Source organism: Ranitomeya imitator, chromosome 5 (genome assembly GCF_032444005.1).
Source record: "Ranitomeya imitator isolate aRanImi1 chromosome 5, aRanImi1.pri, whole genome shotgun sequence".
Taxonomy (NCBI): Eukaryota; Metazoa; Chordata; class Amphibia; order Anura; family Dendrobatidae; genus Ranitomeya; species Ranitomeya imitator.
In genome coordinates this window covers 382,272,693-382,293,202 of record NC_091286.1, presented here as the reverse complement: position 1 = coordinate 382,293,202, position 20,510 = coordinate 382,272,693, and the positions used below count along the sequence as shown (strand labels likewise).

Below are 20,510 nucleotides of genomic sequence, written 5' to 3'. Positions count from 1 at the left end.
CTATTTGCCTCCTGGAACACAGATTTTCCTAGACTAGTTTGTGGATTCCATAAAAAGCCCCTAAGTGGTAGAAAAGCAGAATCCTCCCTCAAGTGACCAATTTTGGAAATTATAACCCTTTGAGAATTTATCTAGAGATATAGTGACAATTTTGACTCCATGGTTGTTTTCCAGAAACAGGCAGCAGTGGATTCTGCTGAGTAAAAATTGCAAACTGCCATTGTAGTGACCAGTATGCTGTAGTGATTAGTACATTATGCCCAGCTCATGCTTCTGGAGACATGCATCTGTAAATTAGGTGGGCTCTCATAACTACAGAAATGCCAAACATGTGGGCACTAAATGTTGTTTAGGCACACTGGGGCTCAGAAGAAAAGGGGGCATTTGGATTTGGGAGCGTAGAATTTGCTGAATTTCTTTTGGCGGGTGAGGAGCCATTTCGCTTTTCCAGAGCCTTTGTGCTACCAGTAATGTGGGAGCCCCCTATATTTCTGTTAACCGCTTTACCCCCAAGGGTGGTTTGCACGTCAATGACTAGGCCAATTTTTACAATTCTGACCACTGTCCCTTTATGAGGTTATAACTCTGGAACGCTTCAACGGATCCCAGTGATTCTGACAACGGTTTCTCGTGACATATTGTACTTCATGACATTTGTAAAATTTCTTTGATATTACTTGTGGTTTATTTGTGAAAAAAACAGAAACTTGGCGAAAATTTTGAAAATTTCGCTATTTTCCAACTTTGAATTTTTATGCAATTAAATCACAGAGATATGTCACACAAAATACTTAATATGTAACATGTGCCACATGTCTACTTTACATGAGCACAATTTTGGAACCAATTTTTTTTTGTTAGGGAGTTATAAGGGTTAAAAGTTGACCAGCAATTTCTCATTTTTACAACACCATTTTTTTTTAGGGACCACATCTCATTTGAAGTCATTTTGAGGGGTCTATATGATAGAAAATACCCAAGTGTGACACCATTCTAAAAATTTGCACCCCTCAAGGTGCTCAAAACCACATACAAGAAGTTTATTAACCCTTCAGGTGTTTCACAGGAATTTTTGGAATGTTTAAATAAAAATGAACATTTAACTTTTTTTCACAAAAAATTTACTTCAGCTCCAATTTGATTTATTTTACTAAAGGTGACAGGAGAAAATGGACCCCAGAAGTTGTTGTACAATTTGCCCTGAGTATGCTGATACCCCATATGTGGGGGTAAACCACTTTTTGGGCGCATGACTGAGCTCGGAAGGGAAGGAGCGCCGTTTGACTTTTCAATGCAAAATTGACAGGAATTGAGATGGGATGCCATGTTGCGTTTGGAGAGCCACTGATGTGCCTAAACATTGAAACCCCCACAAGTGACACCATTTTGGAAAGTAGACCCCCTAAGGAACTTATCTAGAGGTGTGGGGAGCACTTTGACCCAACAAGTGCTTCACAGAGTTTATAATGCAGAACCGTAAAAATAAAAAATCATATTTTTTCACACAAAAAAAGGGAGGAGAGGTAAGAGACCCTTGCAGCAACGTGATCACATCGCATTGCTGCGGGGGTCTCAGGGAAGCCCGCAGGGAGCCCCCTCCCTGCATGATGCTTCCCTACACCGCCGGCACACCGCGATCATGTTTGATCGCGGTGTGCCAAGGGTTAATGTGTCCGTGACCGCTCCTGGTACATAGTGCCGGATGTCAGCTGCGATAGGCAGCTGACACCCGGCCGCGATCGCCTGCGCTCCCCCCGTGAGCACGGCCAATCGCCTATGACGTACTATCCCATCGGTGGTCATACGGGCCCACCCCACCTCGACGGGATAGTACGTCATATGTCAGAAAGGGGTTAACAGAGGACAGATCTGAGTGAGGACTTGTTTTTTTGTGGATTGAGTGTTAGCTTTTATGGGGAACATTTTACATAATGTTTGGGATCACAGTTATCCGATGCTCTACGCTGACCAATAACATTGTGGTTTCCATCTAAATCTCTCAGTGACGTGATTCAGATGAAACCCCCAATGGATCTATTCACTATATTGAGGCAGCAGAGTTATTCTGGATGCCGTCTTGTCTCTGTTCAATGGTGTTTTTTCAGAAGTGCACAAAACTGTAGCCAATGACACTTTTTGCAATCCTAAAAAGAACACCACCGAATCACAGGTCAGACAACATCCATAGTGCCTCCATCTGCCTCATTACAGGGAAAATTCCACCAAAGGGTCTGTCTGAATCATGTTTTTCAGAGATTTACACAGAAACCACAGTGTAAATGCTCAGCGCAGAGTGCAGGATAAATGTGCGCCGAGCCTTACTGCGATCTTTGGGAGTGATTAAGCGACTTTATTCTTCGGATCGGTCTGATTACAGCGATACCAGATTTATATCAGGTTTTTATGTTTGGCTGCTGTCACACACTAAAAGATGCTTTTTATAGCGAAAACTAGTTTGCGCATCACCATATTTTGAGAGGTATAATTTTTTCATATTTCGGCCGACAGAGTCATGTGAGGGCTTGTTTTTTGCGGGATGAGCTGACATTTTTACTGGTACCATTTTCGGGCATATGACATTTTTTGATCACTTTCTATTCAGATTTTTGGGTGACAGAATGAACAAAAAACAGGAATTCAGGAATTCCTTTTTTTATACCGTTCCGTGTGTGGTAAAATTGATGAGGCAGTTTTATTCTTCAGGTCAGTACGATTACAGCGATACCTCATTTATATATTTTTGTATGTTTTGGTGCTTTAACACAATAAAAACTATTTTATAGAAAAAATTATTATTTTTACATTGTTTTATTCTGAGGACTATAACTTTTTTTATTTTTCTGCTGATGGAGCTGTATGGCAGCTTGTTTTTTGTGGGACAAGATGATGTTTTCAGCGGTACCATTTTATTTACATCTGTCTTTTTGATCGCGTTTTATTGCACTTTTTGTTCAGCGGTATGATCATAAAGCATTGTTTTTTGTCTCGTTTTTAATTTTATTTTTTTACGGTGTTCACTGAAGGGGTTAACTAGTGAGACAGTTTTATAGAGCTAGCCGTTACAAACGCAGCAATACCAAATATGTGCAATTTTATAGTTTTTTTTATTTACATAAATAATTGTATTTATTGGTAAAATATATTTTTTTCTTTATTTGGGGATTTTTAATAAAAATATTTTTACACATTATAATATTTTTTTTCTAACTTTATTACATTGTCCCAGTATGGGGCATCACTATATAATGTCAGATGGCTGATCTGACACTTTGTACAGCAGAGTGTCAGATCAGGATCTGACAGGGAGGGAAGGAGGCATGCCGGCACCTGCTCTCAGCAAGAGCTCACAAGCCACCTCCCTCGAGGACCCGGAAGGACCCCGCGGCCATCTTTGTGCTGAGGGTCTCAATGGAGACCATCAGGACATTGCAATCACATCGCAATGTCCTGATGCTAGCACCAATTGTGGGATTGCTGCTGGGTGTCAGCTGTCACATACAGCTGACACCTGCACGCGATAGCCGCGGCGCTCAGCCACGGTGATCGCGGCACCATACTATTACTGCTCTGGGCACAAATGCACCTCCCACAGAGCAGTACTACTATGGTGAAGGTCATGAAGGGGTTAAAGTTCGGGTTCGCTCATCCCTAATAGTATACTATTATTATTATTATTATTTATAGTTATAACGCCATTTATTCCATGGCGCTTTACATGTAAGGCGGGGTATACATAATAAAAACAAGTACAATAATCTTAAACAATACAAGTCATAACTGGTACAGGAGGAGTGAGGACCCTGCCCGCGAAGGCTCACAATCTACAAGGGATGGGTGAGGATACAGTAGGCGAGGGTAGTATATCACTGTTGTTGCTCTATCGGGGTCAAGTTTTACTTTTGTAAAAAAACGCACTATGCAAAGACTAATATTATGAAAATTACCACTAGAAAAGTCACAAATATTATCACTACACAATAACCACTAGCATTACCACAACACAGTGAATAAATAATGTTACCATAACACTACAAAACAGCGCACACTAAACAAAGGCAAATATTCCCAGCAATACCAACATACATATACCATAACATAATGAATAAATCAGTCGGGAAAAAAGACTTTTGTACAATATCTAATTGTGTCGAAGAACTGTAGAGAAAATCACATTTGACAGAAGACTTCACTCATTTATGAAAATATATCAATCTGCCCTTCATCTACCAAACGAGCCAGCTCAATAGCAATGATCCAAAATGACTCTCATTTTTTTCTTAGTCTTAAAGCACAGCTTCCTATCTGCAACCTCAGTGCTGACATTCTAGAAATTATCTCAAAAAATCATAATAGGGCGGAGCTAATTTCTTTCTGCCCTTCAACACTTCCTGGATTTGAACTATTCCCAGATGTCTTTTATTCCTTCCCGATTAACTGCCCCATTGCCCAATTGTAGACAGGCATGTTGCTTAAAAGATCAAGGGCCCAAGCTCCAAAATATGTCACCCATATGAACATCCTCCACACCAACAAGAAAATCTATATGAATATTGTATTGTTATTGCATACCAATGCTGTTGCTATACCAGGACTAAAAATTTTCTGTGCACAGAAACACACTATGCAAAGACCAATATTATCAAAACAACCTCTGTAAAAGTCCCGAATAATACTACCACACAATGGCAACTACCTGTCAGTGCTGGGTTTCTTCCTCTTTTCTCTCTACGCTGCCCCAAATGGACAAATTGTTTTTCTGTATTGTCTCTAGGCTGATAAAACCCAATTATACACATTTTCTCCTGACATCACCATGCATTACTGAAAATACTAGTAATCGTTTGTCTTGTCTCTAACATCATGTCCATCCTCTCTATCCGTAACTGAATCTTTCCAAAACTGAACTTGTGTTTCCTCGCTCTACTAACCTATCTAAGCCTGATATTTCTCTTTTAGTCTTTGGTGTAACCAAAACTCTCAGGCAGCAAACCCGCTGACTTGGTGTTAGGTGCTAGGATTCTTCTGCTGCACGGGATGGCCTCTATCTGCCTCTGCGGTCTGTCATTCAGGCCCAGCCACTGGGATTGTTGCTTAGCACAGACTTCGGCCCCAGCATCTTCCACTGCTTTGTAGTGTCCATGTGGTTACTGCTGGCTCTCCAGCTAAGTCTGTTGTAACCAGTAGTATACAGAGGCAGCTCTACCCTCTGGAGTTTAGGTCCAGAAATCATCTTACTGAGCATGTCCATGATGTGGCGCCTTTCCATTGGTGCTCAGACTCTGACTGCTCTGGTGATGTGGCAGCTCCGGATTGGCCCATGGGCGACGCCCTGTCTGTCTGGGCGTGAGTGTTTGGGGTGCAGCCTAGTTCATAAAAGGCTTCCAGCATTGCACGCGGGCGTGCTAGTGTCATTAGTGATTGTGTGTGTGGATACGCTACCTGTCTGTATGCACATTTCTGTGTGTGAGTGACACAGTTCAGTTGCAGAGCATGTCTTTTGTTTGTGTGTGCGAGTGACACAGTTCAGTTGCAGAGCATCGCTTTCGTTTCTGAGTGCGAGTGACACAGTTCAGTTGCAGCGCTGCTTTTTCGTTACTGTGTGTCTAGGCAGGCAGTGTAGAGTGGGAAATCCCAGCTTGGCTTAGCATCTGTCTTCGGTCGTGTGCGCGGTTAGCACAGCTGAGTTACAGAGCAAGCCCAACCACTAGCCTAGACTCGCTGGGAGAGCGATAGAGTTCCACACCTAGTTTGACATTTGCTTCTACCTCTGCGGGTTATCAGGGTATTGCACATTTCGTATTGTTTTGTGCCGCTCAGTGGTAAGCAGGGTTCGGTACTTATATTTTCTGTGCCACTCGGCGGTTAGCTGAGTTTGGTACTTATATTTTTAGTGCTGCTTGGTGGTGAGCTGAGCTTGGTATTCTGTGTTCCGCTGGCTCTGTGCAGTTTTAACGCAGTGCGTTTGCTAGTTTTTTATCCGTCATTATTCATACTAGCAGCAGTTATTAATCTCTGCACGGTGGACCCCGGGTTTCGATTGCACTTTATGGTTTAATTTAATTTAGTGCAATCCACCAACCTTAGCACTTGGAATTATATTTTTAATTCAGATATTTACATAGTAACATAGTAACATAGTTAGTAAGGCCGAAAAAAGACATTTGTCCATCCAGTTCAGCCTATAGTCCATCATAATAAATCCCCAGATCTACGTCCTTCTACAGACCCTAATAATTGTATGATACAATATTGTTCTGCTCCAGGAAGACATCCAGGCCTCTCTTGAACCCCTCGACTGAGTTCGCCATCACCACCTCCTCAGGCAAGCAATTCCAGATTCTCACTGCCCTAACAGTAAAGAATCCTCTTCTATGTTGGTGGAAAAACCTTCTCTCTTCCAGACACAAAGAATGCCCCCTTGTGCCCGTCACCTTCCTTGGTATAAACAGATCCTCAGCTAGATATTTGTATTGTCCCTTATATACTTATACATGGTTATTAGATCGCCCCTCAGTCGCCTTTTTTCTAGACTAAATAATCCTAATTTCGCTAATCTATCTGGGTATTGTAGTTCTCCCATCCCCTTTATTATTTTTGTTGCCCTCCTTTGTACTCTCTCTAGTTCCATTATATCCTTCCTGAGCACTGGTGCCCAAAACTGGACACAGTACTCCATGTGCGGTCTAACTAGGGATTTGTACAGAGGCAGTATAATGCTCTCATCATGTGTATCCAGACCTCTTTTAATGCACCCCATGATCCTGTTTGCCTTGGCAGCTGCTGCCTGGCACTGGCTGCTCCAGGTAAGTTTATCATTAACTAGGATCCCCAAGTCCTTCTCCCTGTCAGATTTACCCAGTGGTTTCCCGTTCAGTGTGTAATGGTGATATTGATTCCTTCTTCCCATGTGTATAACCTTACATTTATCATTGTTAAACCTCATCTGCCACCTTTCAGCCCAAGTTTCCAACTTATCCAGATCCATCTGTAGCAGAATACTATCTTCTCTTGTATTAACTGCTTTACATAGTTTTGTATCATCTGCAAATATCGATATTTTACTGTGTAAACCTTCTACCAGATCATTAATGAATATGTTGAAGAGAACAGGTCCCAATACCGACCCCTGCGGTACCCCACTGGTCACAGCGACCCAGTTAGAGACTATACCATTTATAACCACCGTCTGCTTTCTATCACTAAGCCAGATACTAACCCATTTACACACATTTTCCCCCAGACCAAGCATTCTCATTTTGTGTACCAACCTCTTGTGCGGCATGGTATCAAACGCTTTGGAAAAATCGAGATATGCCACGTCCAATGACTCACCGTGGTCCAGCCTATAGCTTACCTCTTCATAAAAACTGATTAGATTGGTTTGACAGGAGCGATTTCTCATAAACCCATGCTGATATGGAGTTAAACAGTTATTCTCATTGAGATAATCCAGAATAACATCCCTCAGAAACCCTTCAAATATTTTACCAACAATAGAGGTTAGACTTACTGGCCTATAATTTCCAGGTTCACTTTTAGAGCCCTTTTTGAATATTGGCACCACATTTGCTATGCGCCAGTCCTGCGGAACAGACCCCGTCCCTATAGAGTCCCTAAAAATAAGAAATAATGGTTTATCTATTACATTACTTCTCTTAGTACTCGTGGGTGTATGCCATCCGGACCCGGAGATTTATCTATTTTAATCTTATTTAGCCGGCTTCGCACCTCTTCTTGGGTTAGATTGGTGACCCTCAATATAGGGTTTACATTGTTTCTTAGGATTTCACCTAGCATTTCATTTTCCACCGTGAATACCGTGGAGAAGAAGGTGTTTAATATGTTAGCTTTTTCCTCGTCATCTACAACCATTCTTTCCTCACTATTTTTTAAGGGGCCTACATTTTCAGTTTTTATTCTTTTACTATTGATATAGTTGAAGAACAGTTTGTGATTAGTTTTACTCTCCTTAGCAATGTGCTTCTCTGTTTCCTTTTTGGCAGCTTTAATTAGTTTTTTAGATAAAGTATTTTTCTCCCTATAGTTTTTTAGAGCTTCAATGATGCAATCCTGCTTTAGTAGTGCAAACGCTTTCTTTTTACTGTTAATTGCCTGTCTTACTTCTTTGTTTAGCCACATTGGGTTTTTCCTATTTCTAGTCCTTTTATTCCCACAAGGTATACAGTGCCTATTTAGGATGTTCTTAAACATTTTCCATTTATTATCTGTATTCTTATTTCTGAGGATATTGTCTCAGTCTACCAGATTAAGGGCATCTCTAAGCTGGTCAAACTTTGCCTTCCTAAAGTTCAGTGTTTTTGTGACTCCCTGACAAGTCCCCCTAGTGAAAGACAGGTGAAACTGTACAATATTGTGGTCGCTATTTCCTAGATGCCCGACTACCTGCAGATTTGTTATTCTGTCAGGTCTATTAGATAGTATTAGGTAGGGATGAGCGACCTTTACTTTTATAGGATCGGGTCGGGTTTCACGAAACCCGACTTTTTCAAAAGTCGGGTCAAGTGAAATCGGCCGATCCTATAAAAAAGTCGGGGTCGGGGTCGGCCGAAACTCGAAACCCAATGCAGTGCATTGGGTTTCCATGGCTCCCAGGGTCTGAAGGAGCGGAAACTCTCCTTTAGGCCCTGCGATCCATATTTTAGTGTAAAATAAAGAATTAAAATAAAAAATATCGCAATACTTACCCTCTGACGCGCCCTGGTACTAACCGGCAGTCTTCCTTCCTTAGAATCAGCCTTCCAGGACCTGGCGGTGACGTCGCGGTGACGTCGCGGCTTGTGATTGGCCGCGCGGCCGCCCATGTGACCGCTCGCGCGACCAATCAGAAGCCGTGACGTCACCGAAGGTCCTTCAAGCGCTGATTCTTAGGAAGGAAGGCTGTCGGAAGGAAGCAGGGCGCTTCCGAGGGTGAGTATATACCTAATAGGAATATACTCACCCTCGGAAGTGCCCTGCTTCCTTCCGACAGCCTTCCTTCCTAAGAATCAGCGCTTGAAGGACCTTCGGTGACGTCACGGCTTCTGATTGGTCGCGCGAGCGGTCACATGGGCGGCCGCGCGGCCAATCACAAGCCGCGACGTCACCGCGACGTCACCGCCAGGTCCTGGAAGGCTGATTCTAAGGAAGGAAGACTGCCGGTTAGGACCAGGGCGCGTCAGAGGGTAAGTATTGCGATATTTTTTATTTTAATTCTTTATTTTACACTTTAATCTGAATTCCGATACCAATTCCCGATATCTTAAACATATCGGGAATCGGTATCGGAATTCCGATTCCAGATTCAAAAGATCGCCGACTTCATGGCCGACCCCACACTGGGGTCGGGTCGGGTTTCATGAAACCCGACCTTGCCAAAAGTCGGCGACTTTTGAAAAATCTCGACCCGTTTCGCTCAACCCTAGTATTAGGTCTAAAAGTGCTGCTCCTCTAGTTGGATTCTGCACCAATTGTGAAAGATAATTTTTCTTGGTTATTAGCAGAAACCTGTTGCCTTTATGGGTTTCACAGGTTTCTGTTTCCCAGTTAATATCCGGGTAGTTAAAGTCCCCCATAACCAGGACCTCATTATGGGTTGCAGCTTCATCTATCTGCTTTAGAAGTAGACTTTCCATGATTTCTGTTATATTTGGGGGTTTGTAACAGACCCCAATAAGAATTTTGTTACCATTTTTCCCTCCATGAATTTCGACCCATATGGACTCGACATCCTCATTCCCTTCGCTAATATCCTCCCTTAAAGTGGACTTTAGACAAGACTTTACATAGAGACAAACCCCTCCTCCTCTGCGATTTTTACGATCCTTTCTAAACAGACTGTAACCCTGTAAGTTAACTGCCCAGTCATAGCTTTCATCTAGCCATGTCTCGGTTATTCCCACTATGTCAAAGTTACCTGTAGATATTTCTGCTTCTAGTTCTTCCATCTTGTTTGTCAGGCTTCTGGCGTTTGCGAGCATGCAGTTTAGAGGATTTTTTTTGTTCCAATCTCCTCGCTGTGTATTGTTTTAGAAATGTTCTTACCTCCCTTCTGAGTATGTTTTCCTGGGTCTTCTTTGTTCGAGTCTAATGTTTTTCTTCCCGTCCCCTCTTCTTCTAGTTTAACGCCCTCCTGATGAGTGTAGCGAGTCTTCTGGCGAATGTGTGTTTCCCAGGTTTGTTGAGGTGTCCATATGTCCATTCATCTACTCGCTCATGTCACCTATACCTTAAACATATCTCCAAATTCTAATATTTTCTTAAGTATAAAAACTGCAAAATTTCTTATGGTTTGTTTGATTTATTCTTGTCTGGACTACTGCAACTCTATACTAATCGGTGTTCTTCTCACTCAGCTCTCTTCTCTCATTTTTTTGTCCAGCAACTTCACAGCTACCTCTACCTTATGCTACAGAATACATAATAAATTTCTCTTTCACTCACAATGTTCTCCACCAGATTGCACCACGCTACTTCTCCGTCCTCGTCTATATCTACCACCATACCTGTCCACTTAATGATCTAAAACTAAACAAGCATCCTCTGAAATCCTAACCTCCAAATCCTATGTCCAAGACTTTTCTCATGCTTCACCACTTGCCTAGAATGTATTAACCCAGAAAATTGGGGTTATCCTCACAGTCCAGAGTTTTGTTTAAACAGACTTATCACATCAGATCACCAATCAAATTGTTCTCAGCTTTCCCTTTCAACACTTTCCGTAGAATCTGGTCCTTTCTACCACCTGTTCTCATAAATTCTATGCACTAGATCACACTTTGTATCAGGACATATACAGTATGTGCAGGAGATACTGGCTGATGACCAATTAATGTAGCTTTACATGAGCTGTCATCTCACCTTCCTTATAGATTGTAAGCTTGTAAGTAGGGTTTTCAATCTTGCTTGTATTGACGCACTATGTGTTACTCTGTAATATATTGAATTGTAAGGTATTGCAGAATGTTAGTGCTATGTAAAAAAAATGATTATTATTATTATACAAGTGATGATGTAGACTTTAGAATATTTCATGCCTACTATAATATTAGAACCTTGACCTACCAAGGAATCCCATGTAACTATTACCATGTGCATTAGCTTAGAAATAAAAATATGACAATATGCAAAATGGAGAAACTTTTATTGAGAAACAAGTTTGTGACTATTCAAACAGCAAGTATAACAAACGCAATAGAGAGCAATCTTATTTGAGGTAAAAGGTTGTACATGGGGCAAAGATGTGTGGCACATAATTGGAATCATTCAGAAAACCAAACCCCCAGTATAATGATAATGAATGTTATTAAATCAATGTTATAATGATGTTCAAGAGTTTTCAGAATTGTGATAAGCTAATAAATTGTCAATTATATTCCTGGAAAATGTCATAATTAATTTAATTAATTACAAGACATGGCAGCACTCCAGTATATAAAAGATAAAAAGGATGAATTTACCCTTGGCAGCAAAGCTTTTTCTTCCTTGGTGGATTCGTATTCAACCTCTATGAAACTTAATTACTACTGAATAAATCTGCAATTCTCCTATTTACCTTCATATTGATGAGCTATACAATTAAGAGCTCTATCAGTGTACTCGTTGCTCGGGTTTTCCCGAGAACGCTTGGGTGGTCTCCGAGTATTTGTTAGTGCTCGGAGATTTAGTGATCTCACCTCAGCTGCATGATTTACGGCTGATTTACAGCTGCTGGAAAGCCTGAATACATGTGGGGATTCCCTATCAACAAGGCAACCCCCACATGTTCTCAGCCTGGCTAGTAGCTGTAAATCATTCAGCTGAGATGAAAACTAAATCTCTGAGCAGTCATAAATACCTGGAGACCACCCGAGCGTGCTCAGGAAAACCCGAGCAAGGAGTACACTCGCTCATCACTAATCTCTATGCCTTGTACCCTTATATTTCCATTTATATAGTGTTGCTATCTGCTTGAATTATTTTTTTTTTTATCAATGGTTGAGAAGGAAAATAGCTTGACTTGATAACAGTCTTGAGCTAATCTCCTCAAATTTGTTTAGAGCAGATTAGTTTGAATTGGCAGGCACAGTCAATTTGGTCAACATAAAATTTGGTTCCCAAAAATACTTTTTTATGTTCTGAGATTAATCCAGAGCCATACTAAATGGCTAGGAAGGGGTTGGTTAAAAAATAAATCTTGGACCCGCTATTCAACTGTCCTGATGCCACAGTTCCTCCTCTTTCTGTCGCTGGTCTTTAGAATGGTCTTTGAATTTTCACATGCACTGCACCTTACATGACTGCATGAGAGTGTCAGTTCTCCAAAATTCATTCAAAGACTGATCTAAAGACCAGAGGGAGCAAGAGAAAGAGCTGCAGCTGCCAGACAAATAGGCCTAATACATGTGCGTATAACGTTTTTTAAATATTTTCTAACCTCTTTCTGGCCCTCAAAAGAATATGTCAATTTGCTGGATTTGTGAAAATTGAATTCTCACAATTTTGGAATTTGTTGAGTTCAAATTTTTCAACAAATTTAAAGTAAATATTTTGAGACTATAGTGGAAAACATTTATAGGTTATCAAAGAACTTTTTTGACACATTTATAATAGCTAGTAATGAGCGAGTGTGTCTGAAGACATGCAGTGTTTGTTAGTGAATCCCCACATGTATTCAGGATGTCTAGCAGCTGCAAATCATGCAGCTGTGGGGACACAAGCACAATCTACGAGCACGCCCATGATACTCGGAGATGCTCAGAAAACCCGAGTAATGAGCACACTCGCTCATCACTAATAATAACCCCCTCACCAGCTTGCAATTTTCAGTGTTTGCATTTTCCTTTCTTGCTCCCCTTCTTCCCAGAGAGAACTTTTTTATTTTTCTGTCAACATAGCCATAGGAGGACTTGTGTTTTGTAGGACGAGTTGTACTTTTGAATGACATCATTGATTTTATCATATGGTGTACTGGAAAACAGGAAAAAAATTCAAGTGTGGTGAAATTGCAAAAAAAAGTGCAATTACACAATTGTTTTTTGCAATTTTTTTATTTACCATATTAAGTAAACGCTAAAACTGACCTGCCATTATGATTATCCAGGTCAGTGCGAGTATGCAGATACCATGTATGCAGATAACATATATCGGTTCTTTTACATTTAAGTAGTGAAAAACTACGAGACCCTTAGCATCTCCATTTCTCACGATCTGAGGCTGGGTGATAGCTTATTTTTGGCACGCCTAGCAAATGTTTTTCCTGATTCCATTTTGAGATAGATATGATGTTTTGATCACCTGTTATTGCAATGTTGCTACCACAAAAAAACGTAATTCTGGAATTTTGATTTATTTTCTCGTTACGCCGTTTACCGATCGGATTAATTTACTTTATATTTTGAAAGATCGGACATTTTCGAATGCAACTATTCCAAATATGTGTATTTTAATTTTTTATTGTTTTATTTTGAATGTGGCAAAAAGGGAGTGGATTGAACTTTTTTTTTTATTTTTATATAGTTTAAAATTTTTTTTTTACTTTTTACTTACATCAATTGTCCCCTTAGAAGATTTGAAGCTGTGATTGTCTGAATGCCTGTGCTACACATAGCATCGTTTCAGCCCTGCTACGTGTAGCATAAATTATGGTCTTCTGTGAATGCCAGACTCAGGCTCAGAAAATTTACAATTACAGACACGAGGGTCTTCTGCAGACCCTCCCAAGGCTGTCATGACAATCCACTGGCGCCTCCCGATCACATGACAGGAGTGCAGATGGGCATGTCTATATGATGCACTTCTGGCTTGCGCATTTAACTTGCTAACAGCAGCGAGTGGATTGCAGATCCACCCACAGCTGTTAGAGGCACATAGCTAATCAGATCAGTTGTCATGTGCAGAGAAAGATGTGGGCTGGCTTCAGCACCAGAGCACGCATAAAATGCTGGGGGGTACAGGGGTTAATGAATTTATGTAAATGAATTATATATATAAAGTATAATTAGAAAAGAACAAATCTGCAGAGATCATAAAACTGCTCAAATGTGTCAAGCAAAGTTGACTCATCATTAAGTTTTTCAATGCAAATTGATTGTTCCTTATCATGCTCAATACAATTTAGAGACCCAAGAGCACAATAAACATATGGCATAAAAATAAAAGTTAATGTTCACAACGCTGCTCACCTGTCCATACACCACAGCCTACTCTCCAGTCCTATCTTCCATCCTAAACTGTGTAGGCCTCTGACATCACAGCACATGCGACTACAGTACACAAAGTTACAGCATTCAACATTTGAGGCTTAGTCACCATCTTGGGTGACATATATCATAACGTCATTGCATAATGACATACTCCACAATGTCATGATGTACGCTATCATAAACTACAGTATATACATACACTTTATATAACACTATGATGTCAGAGACCTACTCTGTGCCAGAAGCCCCAGCATAGGCTAAACAAGGTTGAAGAGGATTTTGCAAGACAAAAAGAAGAGACTGCATGTCATCAAAGACCAAACATTGGCTGCGACAGTGGGATAGGCGAGTGGCAAAGTGAGTATTAATTTTTTCTTTAGCCCTTTATCTGGCCCTGTACAATTTAGGGACATGGCGGCAAACTAGCTGTCAATTTGCTGTTTTTACATAAACTCAGGAGAATTAAAATTTTTCCGAAAATTTCACCTTGAACAAATTTGCTCATCTGTTTATATTTTCTTTAAAATAAATACAGTGTGCAAATTATTTATGGAGTGATTTACCACAAGATAATATTATATATAAGCTAATTTTTTGACAGCTTTGGGGAACTTCCATACATATTTCCCAAAATAAATGTGCAAATAATTGTCTGAGATGTGTGATAGGAAATAGCTTAAATAGATCATCCTGTTTAACATACAGTATGCCTCCAAGAGTCTTGTTCAGCCTGCATCACATTGATCAGCCAAATGTGTGCCACTTTTCAAAATTGGAAATTGAAACATGTTTTAATATCTTTAAAATAGTCACTGAATTATATGGATTTTCATGACACGTTTTGTTTTGAAATATATTGCTTGCAAGATAAAATAAAATCAATATGCCATACTGTATGTGTGCATTAAAATAAAAGCTGACTTGTAGTACATATTAAGCTTAGTGAGAAATTGATAAATAATCAATAACCAGATATGTCCACTGGAATGATACTCCAAATGATATTGCATTATAATGTGGAGCCATCTGATGCATGTAGCTTGACGTTGGAATAAAATTGTATAAATTGTGCTAAGCAAAAATAATCCTTCCTTCATTATACTTTTTTCAAGCTTTTTTCTAAAACAAATGATATTAAAAAAAATCCTTATCCCAAATGTATGAACTATTTTGAATATTTTATCAATATGGTAGATGATAACTGGACGAAACATGTCTAATTATTATGAATCTAAGGTTGTTTCCTAAATAAATACTACAGAACAGCTGTTTGGATGTAAAACATTTCTCAATGAGTCATTAAAAAGTAACAATGTCTATGTTTGCTTCTAAAAGGAAAATGTTATTTTATCCTGACTTAAATAAAATGTTAATATTTTAAACAAATTCTATAAAACAGATTTTGTCTCACTTAATTTAATGGGTTTACCCATTTATTTAATTTACCACCCAACCACAGCATAAGTAATGAGTGAATGAACATAGTGTCCAACTGCTGCGACCACCATTGATCACCAGACTTGGGGTTCTTAAGTTTTTTGGGTGACTGGTGATATAGTTTGTAAGTATAACCGCTTCTTCATTCACTCCCACAGGACGTATGGATTGTTCAATTATCTCTGTCAGTCCCATAGACCAACAGCAATCCTACATTATTCTTGTACCTAGGTGATTAATATGTTTATGGGAAACCCCTTTAAAGAGATTATCCACTACTCAGGCACTGATGGCCTATCCTTAGGTTGGGTCATCAATATCAGATCTGGTTAAAGAAATGAGTGCATCAATTAATATTAAATCAAAAGAGTTACACATTTTCTAAAAATTTTGGATTCTAATGAGTCCAAAATTTTAATGATTCATTTTGCACATATCCAAAAAATTGAGGCTTATGCTTTGCCGGATTCTTTTAAGAGCCGTGAAGGCTCACCCATCACCTGGTCTTCTGGAACTCAACATACTCATGAGGGGCACAATGCACTTTATTGATGTCAAAGATGTGTATTGTGCCCCACATGACTCTAAAGACAGGAGAGAGGAAGTGGGAGGCCAAGCTGGGAGTTAGGGTGGCAGGACAGATGAGGGGAGAGTCCAGGAGAGGTGAGCATAATCTTTTAATATTTTTAACTTTTGGCCTCTTTTTATTATGCTTTGGGATCTGCAGAGACCTCAGAACATAATTACGGTAATTGTGGAATTTTTTATTTGGACCTGAATTTAGTCAAGTGGAATGAAAGCTACAGGCTATTTAAAGTTAATTTTCCTGAAATTATTTTTGGGAGACTCATTCATCTCTATCTGTCACCCCTTGACAATCAGCTGTTAGTTGCTATGGTGGTTGCCGGATGTAAACAGAGTGCCTTTGTACATTGTGTAGCAGCCATTGGTATTAGAGCTCAGTTTCCACTCACTTTAATAAGAGCTAAGCCACAGTACTGGCCTAGTTTACGGACCTATGCTGTTCCGGTTTTGTAGTCTGTTTACATTCAGCCAACAGAGCTCCCAACAGCTGAATATGGAGGTGTCAGATATTGGACCTCCACAAATCTTATATTGATTTAGTCTTAAGGTGAGATCAGCAATATCTAAGATGTGGACAAAACCTTCAATGCAACTGTATATCAAAATAAATTACAAAATTCTAATATATACAAAAAACTGTACATGTGTATCATGATGTATATTAGTAATATGTTTACTCTTTAGCTATTTTCAGCATTGAAAGACGTTGCTTACAATTGTGCAGAGAAAACGCTTTCTTATTTAATGACATCCACATGACCTTACAACCATATTTCTATATTTTTTTAAAATAACATTAGAGCTATCATCAAAGTACAAAACAGAAATGGCATTGAGCTTTGTTGGTGCACAGCATGGCTTGGGGACATGTTCTGGAAACATGAGGTGAACCTGCAATAAAAAATAAACATATTTTGCACTGTATATTAATAACATAATAAAGCATCAAAAGAACAGAACAAGTCAGTTTCATCATTTCACCTTAGTCTGAGGTCTAGCTAACAAATGCAATCACTGCATGCCACCTAGGGCCCATTAAGACTAACATTATGGAAGCTTAATTAGGAAGTTTTAGAGTGGGATGAGTTACATTTATCAAGAGGCATCAACTAATTCATGAACTTGGTGAACCTTCTCAGTGGCATGTCTCACCAGAAATGTTACTTTGGTCAAGACAGTAATAGCATTCCTAGCATAAAATGTTATTCATGAATTTGATGGGTGGGATTACATGTCACCCCATCCTGGATCCTTTCAAACTCTTCCCATTTTGACACAACTGACCAAAACTGGTGTGAAACAGTAGAGTGGCAAACTTTTTGTGCAGCTTCAACTTACTCAAAAAAATGCAACTTTTCAAAATGTTTATGTCAGCTTTCTGGCAAAAACACTTTGATGAACTGGGGCATCTATCTCCCCTGTATTTTACTGAAAGGATATCATTATTGAAGGGAGTAATAAGGAGGCATTATAATATAGGGCCTTCTGGAGACATTATTACATGATGGGGCACTTTGGGGGCAATATTACTAGAAGGGAGATTTGGGACATTATTACTGGAGGGGGCACTCTGATAGCATTATTGCTGGATAGGACACTCTAGAAGCATTATGAATAGGTGGGGATGGTGGAGGAATTGTGAGAAGTAAAGTGTGTCTATGTTACACATTCCGCAGACAACAATTATTATGCTGGTTTAGGCTTTATGAAAAGGACAAGAAAAGTGAAAGACTCTATCAGAAAGAATGTGACCTGTAAGTTACTATATATAACTGTCCTGTAATCTCTTATACTTTCTGCAGAACTGGTATTTGCCATCAAATGGTCATTGTATGGTAATTGGTCTTATTTGGTGCATTTTAGTTAAGAGACAGTTTTGTGCAGTTCAGCCATTTTGGTAGGGTACAATGCATATAAAGTCTTCACTGCCGTGACGTGGCAGTGGGCTTCATACAGTTTGATTAGAACGTTAAATTAAGAATCTCATGTTCAGTTATATATATTTTTGGCCGAGAGGCATTAGATCATTGTATGATTTTTGGAGGTCCTGCCCTTTCTCTTTTTTGAGCATATTGCATTTTCTGTCCTTGTTTTTTCTTCGGATGTGCACTTCTCCCATTTGGCACAGGTGATTTTAATTAGCAGGAGACTGCAAAGTAAGGGGTCTAGCCCATTTTTGCTCTCACTGAAGAGCAGGAGGAAGGTGAGTTTCATTACTCCTTTAATTTGGTGTGGGTGCTGTGTGGTGGCCATTGTTGCTGCAGTTTTGTGCTTGTGCGGAGGCGGGATCTGGAGTCGTGGGGGCTCAGTCTTGCAGCATGGGTGCTGTGGGGCACCAGGCTGTCTGCCCTGCTGGTGCATTGCTGCTGTTGCGGTGGTCGTCGCACGGCTCCGCTCCATTAGGGCGGTAGGACCCACTATGAGGTTTGCCGTGACGTGGCAGTAGGCTTCATACAATCTGATCAGAATGTTAAACTAGGAACCTCATGTTCAGTTATATATATTTTTGCCGAGAGGCATTAGATCATTGTATGATTTTTCGAGGTACTGTCCTTTCTCTTTTTTGAGCACAATGCATATAAAGGTATATAGTGATAGTGGCCTTTGTATAGTATATTTTGTTGTGTAACAGTATCATTTATTTTCTATGTAGTGGTAATTGATAGTGTTCAGGGTGTATTGGAACCTTTTTTGGCCTAGTATAGTGGCATTGTTGGTAATAATGATATGTGTATAGTGTGATTTGTTTGTACAGTAGGTAATATTTTGTCCTGTTATATCAGCAACAGTGTTAACATATGCAGTAAGCATATAATTAAAATATATACAGTATATACATATATATATTGCATACATACTGTGTATATATATGGCAAAAACGAGGCAGCACTCCATATAATCAGTATTTAACCTTGCAGGATTTAATCAACCCACTGTTCAGGGCGACGTTTCGGCTCAGACTGAGCCTTTCTCAAGCAAAGGGTGGTACAAAAGAGTGCATATTTATAGTACTTCCACTAATGATTACAGCCAATGAGAATTTCAACAAATTAAAATTCATATCGTACAGTGCTTAAATTACTTTTCATTGTCATATACCAATGTAAGGTGCTACAGTGCCAAGTGCTAGGTGCTCTTATGTGCTTATATTACAAACAAATATCCTCCTGTCAAGATCGCTCAATATTTGTCATTCATAGATGTTGTTAACACTTACTTTCTACTGTGGGGGCTCATGTACCGCATGGAGGACGCCATTCACCGTACTTAGCGTCCATTAATTCTAACTGCGCATGTCCAGGAGAACACAAAGACCCGAATAGGGGATTGCCGATTGTTTTTACCTTGCGCACTAGCGCCATTAGACGCCATATTATAAGTGGCATATTCTTCTGTAATGCCGTGCGCTTGCGCCTTAGCGCCACTCAGACGCCATATTGAAAGTGGCATGGACTAAAGCGCTTCCAATTCTTATGTATTACACTAGTCGATCACAGACCACCCACTCCACAGTTAGCTATATATTCTTATATACCGCTTAGTATGGCATGATGTTGTGGCTTATACTTAAAAGCAGTCCAATAACTAGACTTTAGGTGGGTTTTTAGCATACCCTGACAACACGGACGGCACCTTATTCAGGCTGTCTCCGGGCGCCACATAGTGTCCAGATGCCCCATTTAACCCTTACAGGTCAGCTGTTGCAATTAGGACAACTACCAGGTAGCAAACCCTAACCTTTGTATTTCCATTATCACAGCCAACAACCACCATTTATATAAGATTATAATACCTTGTAGGAAATAATTTTTCATAAGATGGTATTACTTTTCACCAATTATTTTATTATTGTTCTCAGGACAATTGCACAGTAGATGCAAAATTATATTTAATATTTGAAATTTTTTTTTAGCAAAAACAAAACATTTACCGAAAAAAACTAATAAAAATAATACGTTTTCGGTCCTCCTGCGTTCATGTTCCCCCACAGATTTATTATGGATCTACAGAGGGGATGACAAAAAATATTAAAAACAATTAAAATTCGAAACAACAGAAGGGTGAACATACCCCTTGCTAACAAAGTCCTCCAAATATGCTACCTAAACAAAGAACTATATACCATAGATAACCATAAACTTTACATAACTGTATGAATTTTAAAGTCCACATTAAGGCCATTTGGCTTCAGGGTATTCAGTTCATAGATCCATTTTAATTCCTTCTTCTTAAGGATCAATTCCCTATCCCCCCCTCTCCTCTGTACCGGGACTGAATCAATAATTTTGCATTTCAAATCCTTTTCAG

The 20,510-nt window shown here is 39.7% G+C and overlaps 1 protein-coding gene across 1 annotated transcript in view; it reads right to left on the bottom strand.

Moving 5' to 3' along the window:
* Positions 1–11,804: 11,804 nt before the first annotated feature.
* The window catches only part of BMP5 (bone morphogenetic protein 5), a 574,966-nt gene continuing 566,260 nt past the window's right edge, over positions 11,805–20,510 (bottom strand). The window contains exon 7 of the mRNA XM_069726747.1: positions 11,805–17,093. Within this exon, the coding sequence (XP_069582848.1) occupies positions 16,944–17,093 (150 nt within the window). The 3' untranslated portion in view covers positions 11,805–16,943. The remainder of the gene's footprint in view (positions 17,094–20,510) is intronic.